This window comes from Ipomoea triloba, chromosome 15, assembly GCF_003576645.1.
Source record: "Ipomoea triloba cultivar NCNSP0323 chromosome 15, ASM357664v1".
NCBI classification, from domain to species: domain Eukaryota; kingdom Viridiplantae; phylum Streptophyta; class Magnoliopsida; order Solanales; family Convolvulaceae; genus Ipomoea; species Ipomoea triloba.
Window position 1 is genome coordinate 936,963 of NC_044930.1, and position 24,117 is coordinate 961,079.

Sequence of the window (24,117 nt, forward strand, 5' to 3'; positions counted from 1 at the left end):
TTATGCGTTAATTAATTAATTAATTAATTTTTGAATTTGTTGGCTATGCGGTTTCTATATATATATATATAAAAGTTAAAAGAATTTATTTGGCTTTTAAATATTTATAAGAAAGGACAAGTTTTATGCAACCAAGAAAGTAGAAGCAGCAGCAAGTTTCAGTGCAGAGTGAAGAAATTAACGATTAGAACAAAGTGACGTATTTGACACTCTTATCATGGGGTAGCCTTCATGCATTATTTAACGTTACAGTCCCAGAAAAAAATATTTATGTGCCATGGGTCCATCACTGCAACCAGCACGTTGCATTGTTTTTGTTTCTATCAAAATAATTCAAATGCTGAATAATGCCCCGGTAAATACTATTGAGTTTCTACCTTGAAAGTGAATTCTAAGTTAACACTAATAAATTTTAAAATGTAACCTGTATATCGATTGTCAGAGAAGAGTGATCGAAAGAGTGAAATGTGATTTTTGTACTAGAAAGTTGTCAACATTTTTTTATCGATCCTGTCGTACCAAATGTTTCTAATATATATGATTTATGTATTATTACACAAGAGCGAGATTTAAAGAATACAATTGATTTGATGGATCTGAACTTTCACCTCTTGGTTGGAAGCCATTAGAGGCTTGCATATGTAGTGATAGTAGTCTTTTTCACAAAGAGAAGTTTAGAAGAGGCAAACTATTATGCGAATGGGACGAAAAATCATCATGATTTATCTTTTCTTAGATTTATCTAACTTTTTGGTTATGTATCCAAAAATCAACATGTTGTTTTATCTTTTCTCTCCATTGTATCCAAAAAGAAGTTGTTAGGGTCTTGTAGGTCTCATTTGGATAAGCTAAGTTTGAAATTATTCTTTGTCAAAAAAGGGCCTTGAAATCAATTTCTTGTATAAATACAAAGTTGTTTCTATTCTTTTTATTATGGAAATTGCTCTGAAAGAAATGTGGAAAGACTCCCTTCGTGCAATTTATTCTCACCTTCGTCTACCTATCCCCATCACTAAATATAAAATTTTTAAAGAAGTTTGTAACTAATAGAGCCTTGTTGATTTCAATATGAATCTGTCCTTAGCTTGTAAGTTAAGGTGATCCGATTAATATTATATTTGTTTAATTAAACGTGGAGATATTTTACCCACATACACCTGCCAATCAAGGAATATTACTATTATATTATTTGTGTGTTTTATAACCCAACTGTCACTAGTACTGTTAGATTTACATATATATTTTTACATGAAAATTTACGATATCTATAAGTAATGATTCAGTTTGTATCAAATACCACACTAAAGTAAATAGTAAAAATTATAAGTTTATATTAGGTTCTTTATAGAGTATAATACTCGATACAAACTGAAACCCTTTACCATTTACTTTGTGAATGATAGTGATATAAAAGAACGTCGACTCTATTGATTAGCACTTTAAATTTTTTTATATTTTTATTAATAAATTTAACTTTATATTGAAGTATAGTATACGGTTTAATATGATATGATAAATATAAAATGAGTACTACTGTCTACTATTCTAAAGTTATTTCATCATTTTCACCTTTTACCTGCCATCATTCTATATTTTTTTATTTAATTACGGAGAATATATACTATGTGTATTTCTATTTTCTACTCCAAACTTTTACTCCCACAGTTGACACACATAAAATCTTGATTCAGACATTTCTTGCATTGAGACCACTTGAAAAAAATTAATTTATCAATGTCCACCACATCATGAGGTAAAATTTAGGGGGTAAGATTTGAGAGTATATGTAGTAGAACTCTTTAATTACTATATGGACTTTTTTTTTTCCTGCATTGCACTAGTATTTATTCATATCACATACAAGTGTGATTAATTCAATCGAGTCTTGTTCGAACCCTATTTAGAACAACATTTTTAGGAGTGTTGTTGCGTACACATAAGAATATCTATTTATTCGGAATAACTAATTATATATGAACAAGTTCACCGTCAATATAAAACTTGTTCGTTTTTTCTTTTCTTTTAAAATTATAACCAACGCTGCATATAGGTAGGTAAAATTAAGGTAAAACATTTTTATATAAGATAATAAATGATTAGTCATAATTCATATCACCTTTTAATATATAACAAATCCAATTTAATTATACCTAAAATACCAATTAAATAATAAAAATTACTCCCATACCAATAAAATAATGAAAGCTAGCTCGAAAATTCAATGGATGAAATATGATTCTCGTTCGTACTTAAAGATTACAAGTTCGATTTTTGTTTACACATTCTTGGTCGATTCTGTTACACAAAGTATATCTAGTGTAATTCATCACATCTCTTATAAAATTTATGAAGAATGGGATTAGTACGTAATGAGATTTATTCGGTGCATGCTCTCGATAATGTTACAAAATAATAAAACAAAAGAAAGTGGCATTTGGTAAGCTGGTTGGTTGATGTTGGTTTTCATTCCACGTTTGAACAATAATTATTTGATCATCTTCAATTCGATCACCAATAAAAATATAATAAGCTACAGCTAGATCTAACTTCCACGCCACCTCACCTCGATAATCTCCATACATGTACTTATGGGACCATGGAGAATATGTACAATTTCTGCAATTAGCAAGGGACACACCTACGTGTACGAGGATGCAAGACATGTGACTTTTCACCTCTTAATTAACATCACACAATAGGGTGTTTACTTGCCCTACAACAACCGATATTCTTACTAATGCAAAACACATTTACAAAAGTCTTGTTTGACAATTACCAATTATCATTGCAAAACACATTTACAAAATTCTTGTTTGACAATTAGCAATTAGTGATGAACAATGTTATAAAAATCGGTCTAAGCGGTCGATTAGGTGTTAAGCGTCCTTAGTCGAGGTGATTTTAGTTCTAAGCGGCTTTTAGTCGCCTGATCAACTAGGTGCTCTAAGCATTGAGTTGGCAGCTTGGTGCTCAACTCGGTCGAGTGGTTTTTTTTGCCTGTTCAACTACTCCCCTTCTATATTTCTCCAACCATGTACTTAATTAACTAAACATCTAACATATGCAGTTGACTAGCGTGGGGGATTAATAGTCTAACAACTCCGAGGGGAAAAAATGAAGATAATATACTCGGATTACTCGGCCGCCTAGGTGCTAGGCTGCCCCAAACGCCTGACTAGCTAGTGCTTAATTAGCACCTTCTGCAACATTGGTGATGAGTAGTTAGCAATTAGCGGATTAACAATTTTGACCAGCTGACATTGTTTATAGAGAGATGTTCGATAAAATCTAGTTTAAAACTTTTTAAGATGCATCGGCAATTCGTGTATGAACTGTCCCAAACTATTAGATTCAAATGAGGTTTATTTTATTAAAAAAAAAAAACAAGAATAAATTGCCAATTTGATTCTTCAATTAGGTTTTAGTCTTCGAATATTCATTTTACATAATAAAATTTCTAATTATGAAATTGTTACATAATTTGGTTATGAATTTTATTTGTCAATGGTAATTAGTTTTTATTTAAAAGGTGAATTAAAAAAACATATATAGTTTGTATCAATTTTATTATTAAAATGAATTAAATTAAAGGAAAAAATAACTGACAATCAAAATTAATTATAATCGTTTGTGCACTCCTATATGTTGTCTGTCTTTTTCTCCAATTAAATATTTTTGGCATTTCAAACAAACCGGTCAACACGTCAATTAAGGAAAAATATGAGGAAGGTAACACAATGCATTGACCTTTTCGGTACCAGACACCATTTAATACAGCCAAGTTGGTAGGAAGAATGAAACCCTAGCTAACCTAATCACTTTACTGCATCCAATATCCCTATCATTGTAACACTATGAGTTGCTCACATGGACAGTTCAATTTGTCACATGGATAAAATTTGGGAACAATGACTCGGAATCTAGTTTCGCTAACGACAGTGTTGAGCTTATTTATTAGGGGAAAAATTGAAAGTTTTCATATTTAAAATCAGTCGACAATTAAAATTAGCAGTCATTATTCGAACGTATACATTGCATAAATCCCGCTTTTGTGTAATATATAGTTTACAAACGACACTAGAAAGATCATGTGTAATGTGTTCAATCGAGAGGGTATTGACAGGAATTGAATTCATGATCTTCTGGTAAGAAAATCATATTTCATCCGCATCCACTCTTTCACACATTTTGGGGTGATGTTATTGAATGATTCATACCTCTTATTCGGCCAAATCTTATCCGTTTGTATCAAATCATGACACGAATAAATTGATTGATTGCCAAACAAGAGTTGCTACTTAATTATTCGTGGTATTTACTTGGAAATGTTACTTCAATTTGTGAAAGAAAAGGTAATATATTGCATTTTTGCAGTTTGGAAAGGTGAAGTTTCCATGGTAATTTTTGCTCATTAATAGTAGTGAAGTTTACAAGCCGTTCCACTCCAACCCAATATATTTACAACAACCTATTCTAATTTTATATTATAAAAACAAGCCTAAAATAAAACTGTAAAAAAAAAAAAATTATTTTACCTTGATGAAATGAGGACAAACATTTTCCACAAGCCACGTCAGATCAACGACCGACCGCAAAGTTTCAACTACCACCAAAGACTCCGACGACCGGCGCGATCAGCTTCACCCATTGTGTCCGGCGCGCCGCCGGTCCGTTTCAAAAGCCTCCGAAATGGCGGCTTTGATTTCCTCCGCCGCCCAGGATTCCGATTTCCGAGCCGACGATAACCGCCTCATTCCGCCTAGCCCCGGCGGCTCCGCCACCGGTTCAGCACTGATCGGAACGTCGCGCATTTTTGTCGCCTTGACGCTCTTTCGACCCGGCTCCGGCTCCTCGCGTTTTGGCTCGGTTTTGATATTTTTAGCCGATTTGTGACTCCGGTTCGACCGGAACAGGGAGAGTAATCTCGAGTAAAACCCGGTTCTCCGCTTTTCTCCGCCGGTTTCCGGCTGATCCTCCGCCGGTTTTTCCCGAGTCGACGAAGATTTCCGGCATCCGCGCTTCGATCTGACTCTTCCCATACACGAAACCTTCGGAGACGACGGTTCGGCCGCGACTTTTTCGATCGATTCGGTCCGCTTCGCCGGAAAAAGCCGGATATTGGCCGGTTTGCTACACGTCTTCCAAACATAGTTCATCTTCTGCGTCTTCGGCAGCCCCAATAACAGCGAAGCTTTGGACTTCAAAAACCGCTGCGAGCTCGAATTCGAACCGGGGTTCAAATTCGGGTGGACCGGGTTCGAGTTCGAGTTTATTCCCTTCGCCGATTCTTTCCGCTCCAGAAAAGCGTTCCGGTCGAACCAATCAATCTCGGCGTCTTTGGACAGCCAGAAAGACTCCGGCGGAAAATCCGGCGGCGCTTCCCTTCCGGCATCGTCGTCGCCGGCACTGTCTTCCTTGTCTCCGGCGTTATCTTCCACCAATGTTTCGCATGCGATTTTCCGATCCGTTCCGCCGCCGGCGCACGCCGAGACTAACGTTTCCAGATCAACCTGAGGAGGCATTCTAGTGAGAGAAACAAAGTTACAGAGAGAGGAAGGGAGAGAGGATGAGTAGTGAGGATATTAAGCGACGTGAATCTACCTGCATGAGTGGGAGAGAAGAAGGCTATTTATATATATATAGTTGAAACTCGGAATTAAATAAGTCAAAAAAAACATTTACAAAACATTAAAATTTCTATAGCACTATTTTTTAATACATAAAAAAATAAAACAAACCAAAATAAACTACAGGTAATAATTCACTCCTAGGATTCTCTGGAAGAGTGTAAAAAATGTGTAGACTGAGACGTTACATGTGTTAACAGTCATGTATCGTGTCAGCACGCATATTTGCTTCACTATGCATGTGTTTGATAGTGCAGTTGTGTTGGCACTTAGCACACATATTTGCTTCACTATGTACGTGTTTGATAGTGCAGATCCCGTCACTATTAATCAACTCTTGTATAGCATTAACCGAATGAAAAAACAGTGTTGACCTACCAAAGTTCTTAAGAGTAAAACTTATTATCTTCGAGTTCAAAATCGATAAAAATAGTAATATATTAATGAAGTGTAATATATGTTTGTCATTATTTGAATATATTAACATATTCATAATACTTAAGATTGAATATAGTTATGTTTGGATTGAAGTTTCGACCAGACTTTAATTAGGGACACTTTTTGTTCGAACTAACTCGTTATTTAAAGAATTATTACATGTTGGTAAATATTTTTATGACATTGTATAACATAAAAATGGTTAGATTAGAGTGAATTGTTGGATGGAGAGTTTTCAATAGGTTGATGAGGAGGGGCTGGTTGGTTTTTGATAAGATAGGAGGGAAAGTGATATGTGGGTGGGGTTTGGCTCGTGTTTAACACTTTCGATCTCTCATCTCCTTTTTTTCTTTTCTAGAAGACAAACTAACTTCCAAATTTTTTATTTTGCTTTTTTCTACTTCCTTTATTACTACTTTTTGAGAATCTTTGACCTTTCTCTGCAATTTTTTATTATTATTTTCGTAAGTGAAAATTGTGTTTCATCATCAATGACATAAACTTGTGCTGTGTTTTTCATTAATTAAAGAAATGAAAGTAGTAATTAAGGACCATGGTCAAGATCATAACACAAAATCGGGGACCCAAAAAAAGGTGGTTTGGCCTTGTCCAAGACAAGCATTAGTTGGGAATTTGTAGGTTAGTTGAGACATATCTCACGATTTATTTCTTTTACTCGTTTAATTTTTCTAAGCAGGAATGATGAAGCCCTTAAGTTTGAGGTTTAAATTTATAACACAAAACATAAGATATGTAGTTTTTTTTTTTTCCTGAAAGAATAAGATATGTAGTTGAAAAGTGTATAATTGTTAATAAGTAGGAGAACTTAATTTGCTTTTGTATGTATATACCATGTTTTATGAACAGTTCAAATTAGTCTTACACGAGAGATACATTATAATAATGCGTCAAAAAAACATATACACGTATGTTTATAAACATGTAAGTAATATAATCTAATCTAAAATTCGTGCTTTCCGATCTCATTCTCTTGATATGATTTATTTTATAATTTTAGGGGTAAGATTTAGAAACAATGAAGCATAGAATATATTATTCAACTTTGATTTATAGAAAAATTCACAGTCGGTATACGAAGGTACAATGTGCTTTGATTGGAACATACCTTGTGATAACCCTAATTGGCAGAGGATCATAAGAAAGTAAACCAACTTAAGTGTGCATAAATGACCAACTCAAATAAAAAAGACTAATAAACAACTCTTAGGAGAAATTTTTGTGATTATTACCAAGGTAACTGACCAACCAATTTGTCTGGGATACATATATAATTGAACTAACAATCAATAATGGGGTAATAATAATTGAATTAAGAATACTAATCGGATGGGATTTAATTCAAATCAAAAGGAATCAGGCCATTAATGGTAGACAAAAATGCCCAGATTAAGCTGTACGAGATGGGGAAATCATGTCAATTAGTTAGGTCATGGATGGACACCAAAACATGAACAGCTAATGTTGTCTTTCTATAGTACAGCTCACAACAAAAATGATTAATTTTTCAGATCTCAATAATAAAATAAAAACAAAGACCATCTACTCATCTAACCTATGCAATTTGATTAATTAATGTTAAATTAATACACGTAAATGGAGATCTTTTATGATCAATACTGATGTGATGCAGATATATATATTCCCAAACACAAAATATTCCATAGTACATTTCATGATAAACTATATATGTAGATTGATTTGGGGAAGTGGGATAGTATGTGTAGCAGCAAATATATTTCAGTTGGATGGTGGCTTGGTGCTATCTTCTTGTAGTTAACAGCTGAAAGACTATAGAGATAGATATTGTATTTGACAAGTTGATGGCTGCCCTTATATATATAAGTAATTAACCATGGATGAAATTAATAAATATTACTACGGTTGTCGTGTTGTACTTGGTATAAATACGTAGGAATATGTAACGTGTTGTATCTGTCCAAATTAATTAACATTACTTAGTATAGTCTAATCCGTTACAATCTTGTGATTGTACCATATACAACATGTAACCATAGAAATTCATATATATGTATTTTATTTACGTAAATATAATCATTCAGGGTGTGCTATGTTAAAGAACTTTAAAGTTTAAATCAGGTTTTCTCTTGAATAAGAGTTACTCTGTAAGCACGATCAGGAGATTTTATTTATATCTTGCTTCTGTGCACAGTGTTGGTAAGAATCAAACTCGTGACCTTCTGGGTCAGGGCTGCATTTTGATTAGTTTAACCATGATGAGATACTAATGTCATATAATTTGACACTGATAAAATTTCCAGAAACCTTATAACGAAAGAAATAGGCAAAATCTTGCCTTTTGAAAATTGAGAAAATTTCCCATAGATATAATCTAAAGTGAATGGCAAAGGAGGTAAGTCTTTCATGTATATTTGGTAGCACATAGTTTCTTATCAATTTTGTTAGGAGGGTATATAATTAATTTTTCTCTTGATTTTATCCTTTAATTTTGACCTACAAACTCACGCATATATGTACCAACCACCCACTCCCTTTATTTCTACTGTACTGTTATACTGTTTAAAGCACTGCGGCGCCGTGGGTTATAATTACGTGTACAAATTTATCTTATGCACTGTAGTTTTCTTCTAATTCAGAACTTTCTGATCTCAAAGATCTTCTATACTTCTATAAAATCATACAATTTAAAATAAAAATAAGCTTGAAATTAATAGATGACGGACTACTAAGAAATAATTTTTTTACAATGTACATACGAGAGGTATATCGTATTAGAAAGAATATGTACGACAAATTAGATCGAGAAAATGTTAATAAGAATTGGACTCGTGAAATTTAAAATACAAAAAATATTACTTTGGAGGCTCTAGAAGGAATAATTGTTGAAAAGGGTTTGTGAATTGTGGATAGTACTAGAAAAGTTGATATGTATGCATGAAAATTAGAAAGCAGGTGTGAACTGAACTAGTCTAAACAACAATAATTACTTATCATAGTGAAAGAATAATATTAATTATAATGAGAGTCAAATACATTGGGCTGCCCTTCCAAATTCCAACTTGGACTCTCCTTTCAAGCTTTTTGTTTTATTTAATTTTTTAGATACCAACAAAAATTTATAATCACTACTCAAGAATATATATTAGATAAAATAAAATTATTTATGTATAATAGTTTGTAAAAAAATCACTAGAGAATTGACGTACATCATATTAGAAAGATTATGTACAATGAATTCGATTAAAAATGTATAAACAGTAATCAAACACAATATGTTCTGATATTAAAATCATGTTTCACTTACTCAACCTCGGTCGAGTCTCAATTTTCAATCTTAGCAGTGGTATATTGGAAGCATCATATCAGATCATTTTCTTCTAGAACACTATGGGGGTGTTTGGTTATTGGCTTATAAGCCAAATTTTAGCTTATTTGACCAAGTTTAACTGTTTGACCAATCAATAAGCTATTTTGAAGTGTTTGGTAAATGGCTTATTGGCCTTGACTTATTGGGCCAATAAGCTGAAAATTGAAAAGCTAATGAATGTAGCTTTTTGTATCAGCTGGTTGGGAACAATGAGTATATTGACTATTTTATCCTTTGAAATCAATGAGAGTTACTTTTAAATGGGCGGTGTGTATCATTTGAAATCTTGTTATATTTAAAGGTTGAAATAATATAATACACTCATACCCTTAAATGTCATTTTACATTCTATCAGCTACTAGTAAACAGCTAATTTATCAAACAGTTTTTTATAACCAGCTAATACAACTAGCTGGTCAAACCAGTTAACGCAATCAGCCATCAACTACTAGCTAAACCAACCAGCTATCAGTTATAAGCTATCAGCCGTTTGCCAAACACCCCTATATATTACCTTGTCATTTGTTGGGCCCATTTGTACGGCCACAATTAGTAACATAATACAATTAAGGTAGCTAGTATTACTAGTCAAAAGAACCAGCATAGGATGTTCTGGAGATGTGTGTATTCTGAATAATCTTAAAAACAGTTTTTCGTCATATGCATAGGGAATATTCTATGCCAAGAAGAATTAGTTTGAAAAAGTTATAAATAAATAGATTTTTTTGTTTAAAAAGTCGTAAGTGCAATATTTATTTATTTTTGAATAATAATATAAGATTTAAAAAGTATATAATTCGGCTAAATATAATTTTCAGGTAATTAAAAAAGCATTATTTACCATGAAACTATTGCGTGGCCCAACTCTAACGTTGTCGTCCTCATGCGAGTTGCGACCAACCCCAAGCCTTTAGGCTCCTCCACATGGCTAACAGGCTAAGTTACAAATTGCTCCATTTTTCCAATATCTTTAAAGACAAAAAGCATAAAACAACATGAAAAATTGCATAATTAATTAAATTAATTAATTGCGTCATTCAAATGTTAGAGAGATGTTGATTAGGTCACATAAATGAGTGGAGTGAGTTCAAGAATGATGATAAATCAATAACTATACAAATAAATGGTGAAAAGATCTAATTTACGAAACTGATCTAGTGAAATTGATCATTATTATTATGGTCAAAGTAACCGTTGGAGTAATATTTCATTATTATTCACCATGAATAATGTACCATTACTCAACCATGCATATGTATGAATTGTCGTGCCGTGAACGTCACTTTTGACCTCCGATCCAACATTATAAAATAAATATACAAAGGCTTTACATCAATGAGGAAAAAGAGACTCGAATGTGCATCACTAATTCACTACTCTTGAGTCCTACGAGTTTCACAAGTGATATAAGTTGTTTTTTACACACTCTTAACACTTCATCGCAAACTCTACCAAAATGCTCTTGATTGAATTGAACTCTATAATATATACTCTAAATATAGTAGAATTTGACTTGTCAAGATCACATAATTAATTTGCACACTTGTTACTTTCCATGTATATGTTAACTGTTTCTCAAACTCCTTCCCTAAAATTGAATCCTAATTCTCTGTCATTACCACCTTGCATGATAGGCTACTATCCTAACATCAAAAGTTGATCGAACAGAAATTCAAAGTATGTGTCACGTCAACTTTTTATCCAAAAAATTGCATCACACCACTCAAAAAAAATGTATCCTTTTATTGACCCTATCACATTTTTCATGGCTTAATCTCTATCTTGTTTGGATTTATATTGGACCAGCTCAACAGCCAATTCCAATGAACCCAACATATGTGAATGGCTTTGACATTCTCAGCATAGGGAAAGAGACAAACAAAATAGAACAAGAAGTTAATGGGGAGAATGAGATTAAGAAGGGAACAAATTAAACAGCCTTTTTAATGCGTGGAGATTAATTGTTCATATTCGTTGAGCATAATGTTGTTGTCCCGACATTTTTGGAAACAATTGACTTTCACTTCTCGACAAGAAGAAGAAGACAACTCCCGTGGCTCAACTGCATGAAAAAAGACTGATATAAACACTCAGCTTGTAGTGGCTTTACAAATTACAATAACTAATTTTAGTATTGACAAGAGAGTAGTTGAAGGTTTATTAGGACCACCAAAATTGTTAATTTAAATTGAAAGAATTTGAATCAGGTAAGAATATGGTCGAGAATTTGAACTTGTAGTATTTACAAACAAGAAATTAAAGAGATTATACGATCCATTTGAAAATGATAAAAGTTCTGACTGATGTTGTGCTAAAGATGGTGAATATTAGTCAAATCAATGAATGAGTAATGAGTAATAAATTCTCATAAATTTTGACTCAGAAAGATGTTATTTTGAACACAAATATACACACAGATGATATAGTTTTTCACTCATAACATGCACACATGTATATTATATTGATACTTATGAGTTGTAATTCAAACAAAAAATTAGGCTATATGAGTCGTGATCACGTCACACCTTCTGGCCAACAACGCTAAAAAAATAGGTTAGGTCTCACTCCATACAAGAAAGACTCCAAAAACGTGAAGCCTCTTTTGTATTTTTAGCCATCTAATTTGTATAACAATTTGTCTCTATATAAAAATTTGAAGCAATGTTTGTCCATACTTTAGTTAGAGCTATTCATTCCCAATCTGATCCTTCTATTTGGTTGTATTTTGTTCCTTCATGCGTTGAACATTTGTTTAATGAACAATTGAACAAAATTAATTGGCGATGATTTCAATAAGAGAAAAAAACGAGGGCTTCTCGCGAAATTAGACAAAACATATTTCGAATTTTTCGACCGTTGCTTCCGTTTGCAGACACGATAACCGTTAAAAACATTTTTTTCATTCAAAATGCTGACCGGATAAAAAAGTACAAATAAAACCCAGAAACCAAACATGAAACTCCACTAACCACATTCCCCTTTTCCCCCACTCCGATGGGCTGCGTTTCGTCCAAACTATTCCCCAAAGATCACGACTTTCCGTTCGCCGGCGACGGCGGTTGCGCCACCACCCACGTCGTTTCCCTCACCTCCAGCACCTACGGCGTCCTGAAGCTCGACAAATATTCTCAGCCGCCGCAAACGCCGCCGCAATGCAACAAGGAATGCGTTGTTGAAGTCAAGAAACCGTCGCCGGCGCGTGAAAATCCGGCGGAGGTGATCAACGCGTGGGAGCTAATGGAGGGCCTTGACGAAACAGAGATGCCCGCCGCCAAGAAAAGCCCGAAAGCTCGAAGCTTTATGGATCACAGAAGAAGCCCTTTGAAGTTTCTGAACCAATTAGCGTCTCCGGGGAAGCTGAGGAGATCTGCGGGGAAAGAGAACAAGCCCGGAAGAGCCGAATTCAGCCCGAAAACCATTCCCAAAGCTTACAATTTGCAGGAGAGTCCATGGAGAGTGTCACCAAGGTTGAGGAGCTTAAAGAAGGTGTGGGATTATTTATGTTTACGTATTTATTTATTTATTTATCTGTTCTAAATATGTTCCTGTAGACTGTCAATAGTTGTAACTTCCTGTTACTTCTCCTCTTTGTACACTATTTATAGCCTGTTGGTTCGTCATTAATAAACACAGTTTTATTCAGGGGAGTCCAAAATCGCCAAATGAACTGAAATGTGACAATATGAGAGCTGATTCCATGGCGGTTTGTTCCCGGAGGAGTTTAAACCCTCTGTTCAACCCAGACCTGGGCGAGAAATTGTCGTCTGAAGAGGAAGAACAGATCAAGAAGATGATCTCATCCACTCCAATTTCGCGAAAATCAAGAAAATCCCAGGAAGCTATAGACAAAATCCTAGAAAAATTCGACAAGAAATGCCCGCCGGCAGGAGAAAATTCCGTCGTGATTTACACGACGACGTTGAGGGGTATAAGGAAGACATTCGAGGATTGCAACACCGCCCGTTCCATCCTCGAATCGCATCACGTTCGGACGTTCGAGCGTGACGTGTCGATGCATTCGGGTTTCAAGGAGGAATTGAGAGGGCTAATGGGGACAATGGTGGTGAAAGTGCCCTTAGTTTTTGTGAAGGGTAGGATGATAGGTGGGGCTGATGAGGTGGTGAAGTTGGAGGAGGAGGGCAAATTGGGAATTTTGCTAAGCGGGATCCCCGAGGCGGGCGCCGGATGCGATGGCTGCGTCGGGGTTCGGTTTGTGTTGTGCCCGAACTGCAACGGGAGTTGTAAGGTGTTGGGCGAAGACTTAAAGAATACTGTTAAGTGTGGGGAGTGCAATGAGAATGGTTTGATTCAATGTCCCATTTGTTGTTAACTATGTAAATTTGCAAACATTATTGTTTGTTTGTTCTTGCACCTTTGCATATTATCCTTTTCTTGAACTTATGGAGAAGGAAGAATTTTATGTTAAATCTGTGGTCCTTTTTGGATCAACTTTAGTTGCATATTTGCAACATATAAGAAGACATTTTTCTGGTTGTGTTTTCACACTTAATAATGTTGTTCTTTTCATCTTTTGGGGATTTTGAGGTTTCAGGACTGCTGCTACAAGTGTGCTAGCATTATGTATCACTTTTTCATCCCAACTGTGTTGGGATATTCAAAAGGACTAGTATTCAATTCTTGGATTTGGGAACTAAGTCCAAAATTTCACCTTTACCTTACTTTCAAAATTATAAAATATTATCTTTTAATCGTTAACCGAGTTATAAACATAATCGTTCAACTATTGAATTCGTAACTCTAACCAATAAAGGACCATAAAAAGGTAAAACAATCTAGACTATTTATAACTATGGGAGTTGTCTGTTCGCTTTCTTGGTTCGAACCGGTCAACAATGAACAACTTAGACTGATTTACCCGTCATTTGCCGGCTAGGGTCACATAGTTCGTGTACAAAACAAAAGAAAAAATAATAGGGGAGTCATAATAATATGCCAGACATACATAGTTCTGTCTCTATACTAAATTTTCTGCTGTGCTTCTAAAATGAAGTAATAATATGTTTGTTTTTCTTCACAAATTCTATGCTATATATGAAGTATGAACATCCCTGGAATTCCTGGAAATAATACTTACAGATGATACAACTATACAAGAAACAAGACATCAGATCCCATCATATTAGAGTCAGCAGATTAAACCATGTTGTCGAGAATCTAACAGCGAGGAGCGAGGTATCTCCTGCAGCCTCCGGTTGTCTAACAGGAAAACTCGTTGAGCCATTAGCACTGTCTCCAGGCGATGAGCAATGATCAGCACCTGCATGGAGCGGGGGAAGATCTAACGAGAATGAAGCGGGCAAAAACGGTGAAAGAACAAAGTTTTCTGAGAAAAAAAATGAGCTTACAGTGCGATTATGCATCAGACGCTGTAGAGCTTGTCTCACCAGCAGCTCTGACCTGCTGTCTAATGCAGAAGTGGCTTCATCGAGAACCAGAATCGATGGATCCTGGTAAAGTGCTCGTGCAATGGCTATTCTGAGACGGGGAAATGCAGAAAAACGTTTCTTACTGCCTTATCTCACTCGATATTACTCATTTATAATATCGAATTCATCTGTGCATTTGCATACCTTTGCTTCTGGCCTCCACTAAACACCGAGCCCCTAGGTCCAACGTTCGTTTCGTACCCATCGGGCAGGCTGCCAATGAACTCATCTGCATTAGCAGTTCTAGCTGCAAGTTCAACTCGGTCCATGTCAATACCAGCCATCCGATCCCTATATCCAATGTTCTCGGCTATGGTCCCCGAGAAGAGCGTCTAGAAATCACAAGAACACCACATCAACCACCTAGTCATAAGAGCAGCATGATTTCAAGATCCTATCTATTTCTGGATATCTTTTTTGAGTACTACTGACTCTGTTATAATGCAGTATCTACTCATAACTACTTTCTCAACCTACTGAAGCACAAAGAGTCAATATCACCCCACTGAGGCTCGAACCCACCCCCTCCATATGGGAGTGCAACCGGTGCCACTAGACCACAAGGTCTTACTATTTATGGATATCTTACTCTAGCAGAGATATCATGTCACTTACGATATCTTGAGAGACCAGACCGACATGTCTCCTCAAACTATCGAGCTGTATACTTCTAATATCGTAGCCATCTATCTGTATGGTACCTGTCACGATGAAAGGAAGCAAAACGTGCTTTAGATACAAAGAAGGAAAACTTTTCACGATATTTGCAGTTTGAATAATTGAATACATCTACAATAACAGACACCAGACCGACCTCGAAGAGGATCATAGAGGCGAAGGAGGAGTTTTACGATAGTTGTCTTTCCTCCTCCTGACGGTCCAACAAGAGCTACCGTCTGTCCAGCTTTAATTCGAAAATTCACGCCTTCCAAAATAAGAGGTCTATTATCTCCATATCTAAAAGAGACATCGGAAAAACTTACTTCTCCAGCTACGCTGCCCAAGTTCACTGCATTTTGTTTATCGTTCGCCTGGTTTGTTCACATAAAGTGCCCGGTTATATTTTAGCAACCACGAGGCACTGTCTGCAATAAAAGACGACAAAGATTACCTTGGACTCGAACCTTGTAAGACTAAATAAGCGCTGGATAGCTGGTTCTCCTTGTTTTAATTCATTGTAGGCTTTCCCGACATCCTGCGTGGTTCTTTAAATTCAGATAACTTAAGATTGGAGCAGTAAAATTGAACCATAATAGCAACAAGAATCAGTATCAGTAAAACTTTGAATCGACAAATAGTCAAGAGAAAAGCATTACCTGAATCGGCTGAATTAACAAAACCAACGATGTTACAAAAGAAACCATGGCGGAACAATCAAAAGATCCTCTTGAAATCATCAGCGAGCTAGCGCAAAATGTGAATAAGATCCCAAAGTACACTGCTTGCACCAACTGCGGAATAAACGCCTTCAATCTTTTCTTCTCCAAACTCGCTGATAGATCATCTAAAGCAAGAGACTGAAACCTGGAAATTTCGTAGCTTTCTGCATTATTCGCTTTCACAAACAGAATTGATGGAAGTACCTAGAGAAAGAACCATTTTTTCTATGTCAAACATAACCAGAGATTCAAGAAGTACAAATAATTATGCATATATAAGAAACACCAGTACATCTACTAGATAACGAAAAAGAAGAAGAAATAAACCTCATTCAGGTAAGCAGATAATTGAGCTATTGTAAGATGTGCTTGATTGGATACATTACGAAGCTTTTCACCGAGGTATCCAATGACAAGAGCCATCAGTGGAATAACCTTCAAAATACCAGCAATCTCATCTATTTGATGACCGTCAAAGTTTGAAGACAAAAGCAAAATATATTTATGTCTTTCTCACCAATGCTGAGATTAATGACAGACCAGGGCTGATGACCAACATCTGAGTTGCCATTGCTATTAACTGTAAGGTGCAGGGTACAATTGTCTGCAAATAGTAAAGTAGAATTTCAAGAAAAGGGAAGGAAACAAGTAGAGAGAGGTCAAAGTAAAATGCATAAACACATCTTCAAATTGCATGCTTACTACTATAGATGATTTTGAGAGAACTCTACAAGATTTTCCCATATATTAGGGCATTAATTAAGTGGTGTAAGTTGACTTTAGTTTGGTTGGATTGAATAACGAGAAGTTGTTAGTCAACCAACGACTCTGTGCCTAATATAAATCTGGATTGATAGGTACAAGATATTCATTATATAACACATACTGTTCACCGTACTTATGCTGCTCAAGAGACACCTATACACCATATGAGGTCAAGAGGCAACACAACAACAAGATGTCAACTATGGCTGGAGATCAACACTCTCCCACTTTAGCTAGATTATTATTCAGTATCGTTAGATTATATTTATATCTAACAAACTCAAGTCTCAGTAAAGTATCTACATTATAAGTATACTAAATGTACATTTATAATGCCCTAAAGGTTCATAGATAAACAGGGAGCAGAACTCACATTCAAGAGGGAATAAACAGTGTCTGCAACATCAGAGGCCTCAGCAGTGATCCGATAAGCAACATCTCCTGATGCTACGGCGCCCTCGCCCTCAAAGAACCCCAATTCCCTCTGCAAAACCTTTCGGAACACGAAAACTCGAATCTTACACGCAGAGCTCAGGGCGGCCGTCCAAAGAAACGCCTGTTGGAGGTAATTAGAGATGAGTCTAACCGAAAGCAGAGCCCCCAAGATGAAGCTCCGTTCTTTCAGCTTCGCGGCGTCTGCTGGGCTCATCAAAGTTGAGAACTCGCCGATTGCAGGGACGAGTTTGGAGAGACAGTAAACGGAGACGGAACTACAGAGCCATCCGGAGAGGATGGGCTGCCACTCTGACTGGAGGTAGGGTTTGAGGTGAGAGAGAGAAGAAATGGGAGACAAGAGTCTGCCGGCGGCGGCGGCGGAGCAATGGATTGTGAAGGGAGGAGTGAATGATGGTTTAATTATTGGGCGGAGTGTGGTGGCTATATGGTTGCGGAAGGAGTGGGGATAGGAGGAGTACGGCGGCGGCAGGCGCATGGCCATTTTCCGGCGGAGGGAAGTTAACTGTTTGAGATTAACTAACTAAAACAAGAACCCAACATAATAACAAAGCAACTTGGCCCTTTCAAAAAAAAAAAAAAACAAAGCAACTTGGCAATTGTTATAGCACGAAACTTGGTCATATTGCATTGTGAACTCTGAAATAAAAATTGTATACATTCAATTAATACATTATGTACTTATAATTAATTATTTTTGTATAGGTAAACAAATAACTTATAATTGCTAACACGTGATATGATAACTACATATACAAAAGCTGTCAACTGCAGGTAAAGTTAGACTAGTGTCTACAATGCAAGGTATATTCTGGTCTATGGTATAATTTGCTGCAACGTGGTTACAAACATTATGGTACATTACAAAAAAAAAACTTCTGTACTCGAACCCACTATGCAAAACGTGACATAGATTGGTTTATCATATATGAGACGCTATCCTATAATTCATGATTTTTTAGTTTGAGCATTGTTAGTTATGAGCAATTTCAATTAGTTTGCTTCCTTGTGATCCGTTTACTTATTAAAATTACATCCAATGATAATATATTTTTCTCGTTAGTATAGAAACGTAATTAAAAAAGAAAAACAAAAGTAATAACCTAAATAAGTGTTAAACTTCGTACCGCTCTATTATGTAGTTTTTTTTATGAAATAGAGTAGTACATATGAGACATACACAATATTATCCGTGATGGTAGTTAGAAACCCAAACTATAAATAGCCAACACTTATTGTAATCTCAATTTATAATGCTACGAACCTATGACCAGACAACTCCACAGCAAGACCAGATTTTTATCGAATTTTCAGATCACCAGAACCGCCGCCGGATGGAACGCCAAGCTGCGGGAGCTTTCCAAGCAAGGCCAATTCGAAGAAGGCCTGGGGGTTTACCGGCAAATGCTCCGCTCCGGTGCCACCCCAAACGCCTTCACTTTCCCGTTTGTCCTCAAGTCTTCCGCCGCGCTTTCCCTTACTGTCGCCGGCGAATTACTCCATTGCCACGTGGTTAAGTCTGGGTGCGAACCCGAGCCGTTTGTTCAGACGGCGTTGATTTCTATGTACTGCAAATGCGGGGTAGTGGAAAATGCTTACAAAGTGTTCGACCAAAGTCCTCAGTCAAGAAAGCTCACGGTTTGTTACAATGCTTTGATAGCTGGGTATGTTAAGAACTCTGGTTTCAGGAAAGGGTGTTTATTGTTTCGTGAAATGAGGTCAATGGGAGTGGCTTTCAGTGCAGTTACCATGTTGGGGCTGGTTCCAGGCTGCACTGCTCCCATGCTTTTGGGTGTTGGTATGTCATTGCATAGTATGAACATTAAATGTGGTTTGGACACTGATTTGGCTGTTTTAAACTGCTTATTGACAATGTATGTGAAGTGTGGGTCGATTGAATTTGCGAGGAAGTTGTTTGATCACATCCCTGAAAAGGGTTTGATCACTTGGAATGCAATGATCACTGGCTGTGCCCAAAATGGGCTTGCTGCACTAGTCTTGGAGCTTTACTGCAAGATGGAATTGTCAGGAATCTGTCCTGATGCAATGACCTTTGTTGCGGTTTTGTCAGCCTGTGCTAATCTTGGTGCTCAAAGAACTGGTTTTGAGGTGGAACAGAAAATCGAGTCTTGTGGGTTAAGGTTCAACACGTTTTTGAAGAATGCTTTAATCAACATGTATGCAAGATGTGGTAAATTGGCAAGAGCTCGGGCTATATTTGATGAGATGCCGGAGAAAAACCTGGTGTCGTGGACTGCCATAATTGGTGGATATGGAATGCATGGGCTAGGAGACACTGCAGCAGAGATCTTCGATGAGATGATAAACAGCGGCGTTAAACCTGATGGGACGGTGTTTGTTAGCGTCTTGTCTGCTTGTAGTCATGCAGGATTGACTGATAAGGGCTTAACCTATCTTGCTATGATGGAAAGAGATTTTGGATTAAAGCCAGGTTCAGAGCATTATTCCTGCATTGTTGATCTTTTAGGCCGGGCAGGTCGCCTGCAGGAGGCATTTGAGCTTATTGCTGATATGAAAGTTGAACCCGATGGAGCTGTATGGGGTGCGCTATTGGGAGCGTGTAAGATCCACAAAAATGTCGAGCTAGCTGAGCTCGCGTTTAACAAGGTTGTTGAGCTTGAACCCATGAATACAGGCTATTACATACTGTTATCTAACATCTACACGGAGGCAAAGAATTCAGAAGGCATACAAAGAGTGAGAGTGATGATGAGAGATAGAAAGCTTAAAAAGGATCCGGGCTATAGCTATGTTGAACTCAAAGGGAAGATTCATCTCTTTGTTGCTGCAGATAGAAGCCACCCTCAACTGAAAGCGATACACGACATGTTGGAGAGACTAGAAGAGTCGTTAAACACGCTTGCAGGACCAGAGAAGATGGAGGAAAAAATCATAAATCAAGAACATAGAAGCAGCGCGAGGCTGCATAGCGAAAGGCTGGCAATTGCATTTGCCCTCTTGAACACTAACATGGGAGCTGACATCTTGGTTATAAAGAACCTGAGGATATGTGCAGATTGCCATTTCTTTTTAAGGCAGGTAACTAAAGTTTTGGAAGATCGTTTGTTCGTCGTGAGAGATGCAACTCGATTTCACCATTTCAGAAATGGAGCCTGTTCCTGCAATGATTATTGGTGATACTGAAAAATGAAAATGCATATGCACTCTTGAAAGCCAAATAGGCTTTCACATTGCAACTAAAATTCGCCGTTTTATTTATCTGTTGTCCAAAACTCGAATAAAAGTTTTGAGTTCAACTTGATTACAGAGCTGTTAAACTATCTACTCACTTCGCCTCCACAAGAATCCTCTTCATGCCATCAATCAGCTCCAGCATCCGCTTCCTTGAGTACAATGGTGATGGATAAAGGCAAATGCAGTCTAATTCCCCACCTCTAATTGTGTTGAATATCGCGATATTAGGGCCTACACCATGGGCTGAAGAGCAAACAACATAGTCTTCCACCCCATATCCACAAGGACCATGATCGTCTACAGGGGTCTCCTCAAAGATAGAGATTAAAGAAGTCCTCAGGGAAGATGAAGGTGTTAATCCAGGATTCTCTATAGCCTTGCTCATAAGGAAGTTGAGATCAGCAAGGTCTGTGAAATGTTTGTTGTTGTTCTTAGCATCTGCAAAGGCTGTGTAGGCTCTCCCTGCCAGCTCCCACAGCTCTTCTCCTCCTCTGATGTCATGTGTGTTCAAGATCCCAGAATGATAGAACCCTAAACATCATTCAACACAACATTAAAACGCAACACGGGATCAAACTAGCATTCTTAGTTTGAGCCGGTCAGGTAACTGAGGCTGGTTTACCTCTCATTTGCCAACTAGGGTCACAATGCTGGGTTTTACCAGTTTTGGGTAGTGAGAGCGGTTTTTCTCATTACCCAAAATGCAACACGGGATTGGAGAACCGAAATACGTGTTCTGTCTGAACTAAAAGTGAGGAAGAAGTTAACTAACCGGCACGGTTGCTGCTGAGGACTGGATCAAGAATGGAACGGCAGTTGATTAGAGTCACCACTGCATACTTTTCCTGCTGATAATCAAGAAGGCCCTTTGAAGAATATGCAGACATCATGGCAGCAGCAGACAACAATCCAGACAGTTTTATTCCTCTTGCTTTGCAGCCCTGCAGAAACCAATGTTCTTCATCATATCATTAAATCAATAAATTAAAGAGCCAGGTAAGAATTTAGGACATATGATCCTGAAACATGTATTTCATCTCAACTAAAAACTGATAGTTGGATTACATATTTATGTTTAAAAACTGATAGTTGGATTACATATTTATGTTTATATTATATATATCTCAACTAACTAAAAGTCAGTTGATAGTTGGATTACATTTATGTGTATATATTATATGCTCATCACCCCTCCCACTTACATTGAGAATCTGATGGGTGTCTTCTTTGTTCATATGAAGTGTGACAAAATTTGATGCTCTAGGAGATTCAGTATCCTCGAAGTTGAGATTGGACATCCTTAAAGAATTCATAGAATATCCAAACATGTCGATTCCACGTGCCCAAAATGGCTTACGAAGCTTCTCTTCAGGAATGCAATCCTCCATTGCCGGAGCAATCTTAGTTTCGCACTCCAATTCCCTCTGTATTATCCCTTCTTCTTCTCCGAGCAACGCCCTCAACTCCATACACAATGTCCACGCCGTTGCAGAGTCACACGCCGACGTGTGAAGCCGGAGGGCCACGGCCAACTTATCGCCGGGCAAGGCGTAAACGCCGGCGAAGAAAACGTCGCTGTCAACGTGGGATTCCGGGTTAGGGCTCCGCCAATCGTTGCGGTTCAATTCGTGCTCGACGATGAGGTGGAAATCGGAGACGGAGGAGTTGGGGTTGGGCAGTTGCCGGAGAATCTCCGCCGTCGACGGAGAATCGAACGATTGGATTTTCAGGTGGGGAGTGGCGGGAGTGACGTAGGAGAATAAACCCGTGGCGGGATCGTGGCGGATTTGGGAGCTGAGGATGGGATGTGCGGTTTGGAGTTTTCCGACGGCGTCGGTAATAACTGAAAAATCCGGCGGGTTTGAGAAGAGCAGAGCGGAAACAGTTATCCCTGTGCCGCCAGGCACCGCCTTGCACCAGGTCTGCTCGGTGCCGCCCAATTGGCGGCTCAGCCGCGAGTTGGCGGTGGTTGTCTGCTCCGCCGCCATGAAACTTCCGATCGAGTGATGGGTTTTTTAGACTTTAGAGTTTGGCCGGCGAGAGAGACAAATAATTGAAGTGATTGCCGTAGTAGGAAATTATAGATACTTATAAATCAGGACCACTAGATGACTAGAATTCGTTTGAGTACACGTTAGTAGATTGTAGTTAAGGTTCAATGTTGTCTTGCTTTACTATCTAACATTTTGCCTCAAGACTCCACCAGCTCTTGATACTAGTCAAATATCTCAAACTCAATTGGAGTAATAAATCCCTTAACTATAATATATAGTTTGATATTGGACTAATGGTACTTATGATCTCACAAATTCTGTGATTAAATATAGAATTGAGGCTAGTTCATTTTCTAATTATGGGAAGCTTTAGTGATTGGGATTACTCCCCTAGTTTTATGCGGTGTAACTAAAGGGATTTATTACTCCAATTATTGACACATCCTCAAAAATGAGGGTTTGGGGTTCAAATATTCTCTAGCTCTATTGTCATCTTTGTGTTCTTGTTTGCAATTCAAGTGGTTGTGTATTTGTGTTGGCCTACTTCGACTGCTTTAATTGTAAAATTAGCAGAGACAATTTTCACAATCGTGTTTCATAAAACATAAATAAAGTTGTGGGATATGATCAAAAGTAACAATAAGCCTTCAATATTATATAGTGACAATAAGTCTTTGATATCAATTTTGTGTTTGTGGTCAGTAATGTTTTGCAAGGAGAGAACTATAAGGATCTGCATTTGTACATGATTCATGTCATTAGAGGATCTATAGAGTGATTGACAGTGTTTAATTTTATCAAGTAAGAGTACTGGAAGATTCATAGTTGTGTTAATAAATATTTACACGTCTCAAATAGGCCTCCAAATCCTTAAGAATTCACCATAGGAGTTACACCCACTTCATTATTCAATTTTTTAATATATAATGGTGCCAACAATATTCATTTTTTTAATAATTTATACTCAATATATATAGGGTATTGTTGGTGCATCCTATCTTTGTCCTTTAAGCTAATATACACAATTGTACACTACTTAACTAGCTTTCAAGAGGTTGGACTATTTAGTTATTATTTTATTTCTTGCTCATTCATTTTATTATATGTACGTGTGTGTTTTTATTTAACCTTGTTGCACACGATTTACTTGTCTCGATTTTTTACCCTGGCTCATTAGGCTAAACCCCGTTAATTATGAGATTTATTGTCTAAATTTTTTTTACTTGTGATCGAAGATGTGGTCAAAAGTTTGTTCGGATACTTGTCAAAGTACATTGGTCGAAAGTGTAATTTCTGGCCGGATTTAGGTCATTTCCGACCACTTTCAGGTGGTTGAAAATTTCTTGATTTCCAGCCGTAATCATCATGATTAAAAAAAAAAAAAAAAAAAAAAAAAAAAAAAAAAAAAAAAAAAAAAAAAAAAAAAAAAAA

General features: G+C 37.0%; 4 protein-coding genes and 1 pseudogene across 5 annotated transcripts; 2 read left to right on the plus strand and 3 right to left on the minus strand.

Annotated features, from left to right (window-relative positions):
• Positions 1 to 4,374: 4,374 nt before the first annotated feature.
• LOC116006185 lies at positions 4,375 to 5,602 on the minus strand (annotated as a pseudogene).
• Positions 5,603 to 12,382: 6,780 nt separating this feature from the next.
• On the plus strand, positions 12,383 to 13,942 carry LOC116007295 (uncharacterized protein At3g28850-like). The gene is made up of 2 exons (XM_031247936.1): positions 12,383 to 12,918; positions 13,076 to 13,942. Exons 1-2 carry the CDS (start codon positions 12,427 to 12,429, stop codon positions 13,760 to 13,762), a joined length of 1,179 nt encoding a protein of 392 aa, XP_031103796.1. The 5' UTR covers positions 12,383 to 12,426; the 3' UTR covers positions 13,763 to 13,942.
• A 398-nt stretch (positions 13,943 to 14,340) lies between these two features.
• LOC116006272 (ABC transporter B family member 29, chloroplastic) lies at positions 14,341 to 18,035 on the minus strand. 2 transcript variants are annotated; one of them, XM_031246577.1, is made up of 10 exons: positions 17,397 to 18,035; positions 16,776 to 16,862; positions 16,586 to 16,693; positions 16,196 to 16,462; positions 15,991 to 16,074; positions 15,694 to 15,910; positions 15,495 to 15,580; positions 15,024 to 15,211; positions 14,799 to 14,928; positions 14,341 to 14,710 (listed from the first exon to the last, which is right to left on the minus strand). In XM_031246577.1, the coding sequence occupies exons 1-10, from the start codon at positions 17,958 to 17,960 to the stop codon at positions 14,579 to 14,581; spliced, it is 1,863 nt and encodes a 620-aa protein (XP_031102437.1). In that variant the 5' UTR covers positions 17,961 to 18,035; the 3' UTR covers positions 14,341 to 14,578. The 2 variants fall into 2 exon arrangements, 1 of the variants encoding a protein (XP_031102437.1); XR_004095105.1 differs by having other exon boundaries at positions 14,570 to 14,710; positions 14,799 to 14,923.
• Positions 18,036 to 18,742: 707 nt separating this feature from the next.
• Positions 18,743 to 20,762, plus strand: LOC116006753 (putative pentatricopeptide repeat-containing protein At3g11460, mitochondrial). The gene has a single exon (XM_031247241.1). It carries the CDS (start codon positions 18,743 to 18,745, stop codon positions 20,633 to 20,635), a length of 1,893 nt encoding a protein of 630 aa, XP_031103101.1. The 3' UTR covers positions 20,636 to 20,762.
• LOC116006720 lies at positions 20,689 to 22,799 on the minus strand. The gene is made up of 3 exons (XM_031247206.1): positions 21,895 to 22,799; positions 21,465 to 21,633; positions 20,689 to 21,223 (listed from the first exon to the last, which is right to left on the minus strand). The coding sequence occupies exons 1-3, from the start codon at positions 22,678 to 22,680 to the stop codon at positions 20,784 to 20,786; spliced, it is 1,395 nt and encodes a 464-aa protein (XP_031103066.1). The 5' UTR covers positions 22,681 to 22,799; the 3' UTR covers positions 20,689 to 20,783.
• Between the last annotated feature and the right edge of the window lie 1,318 nt (positions 22,800 to 24,117).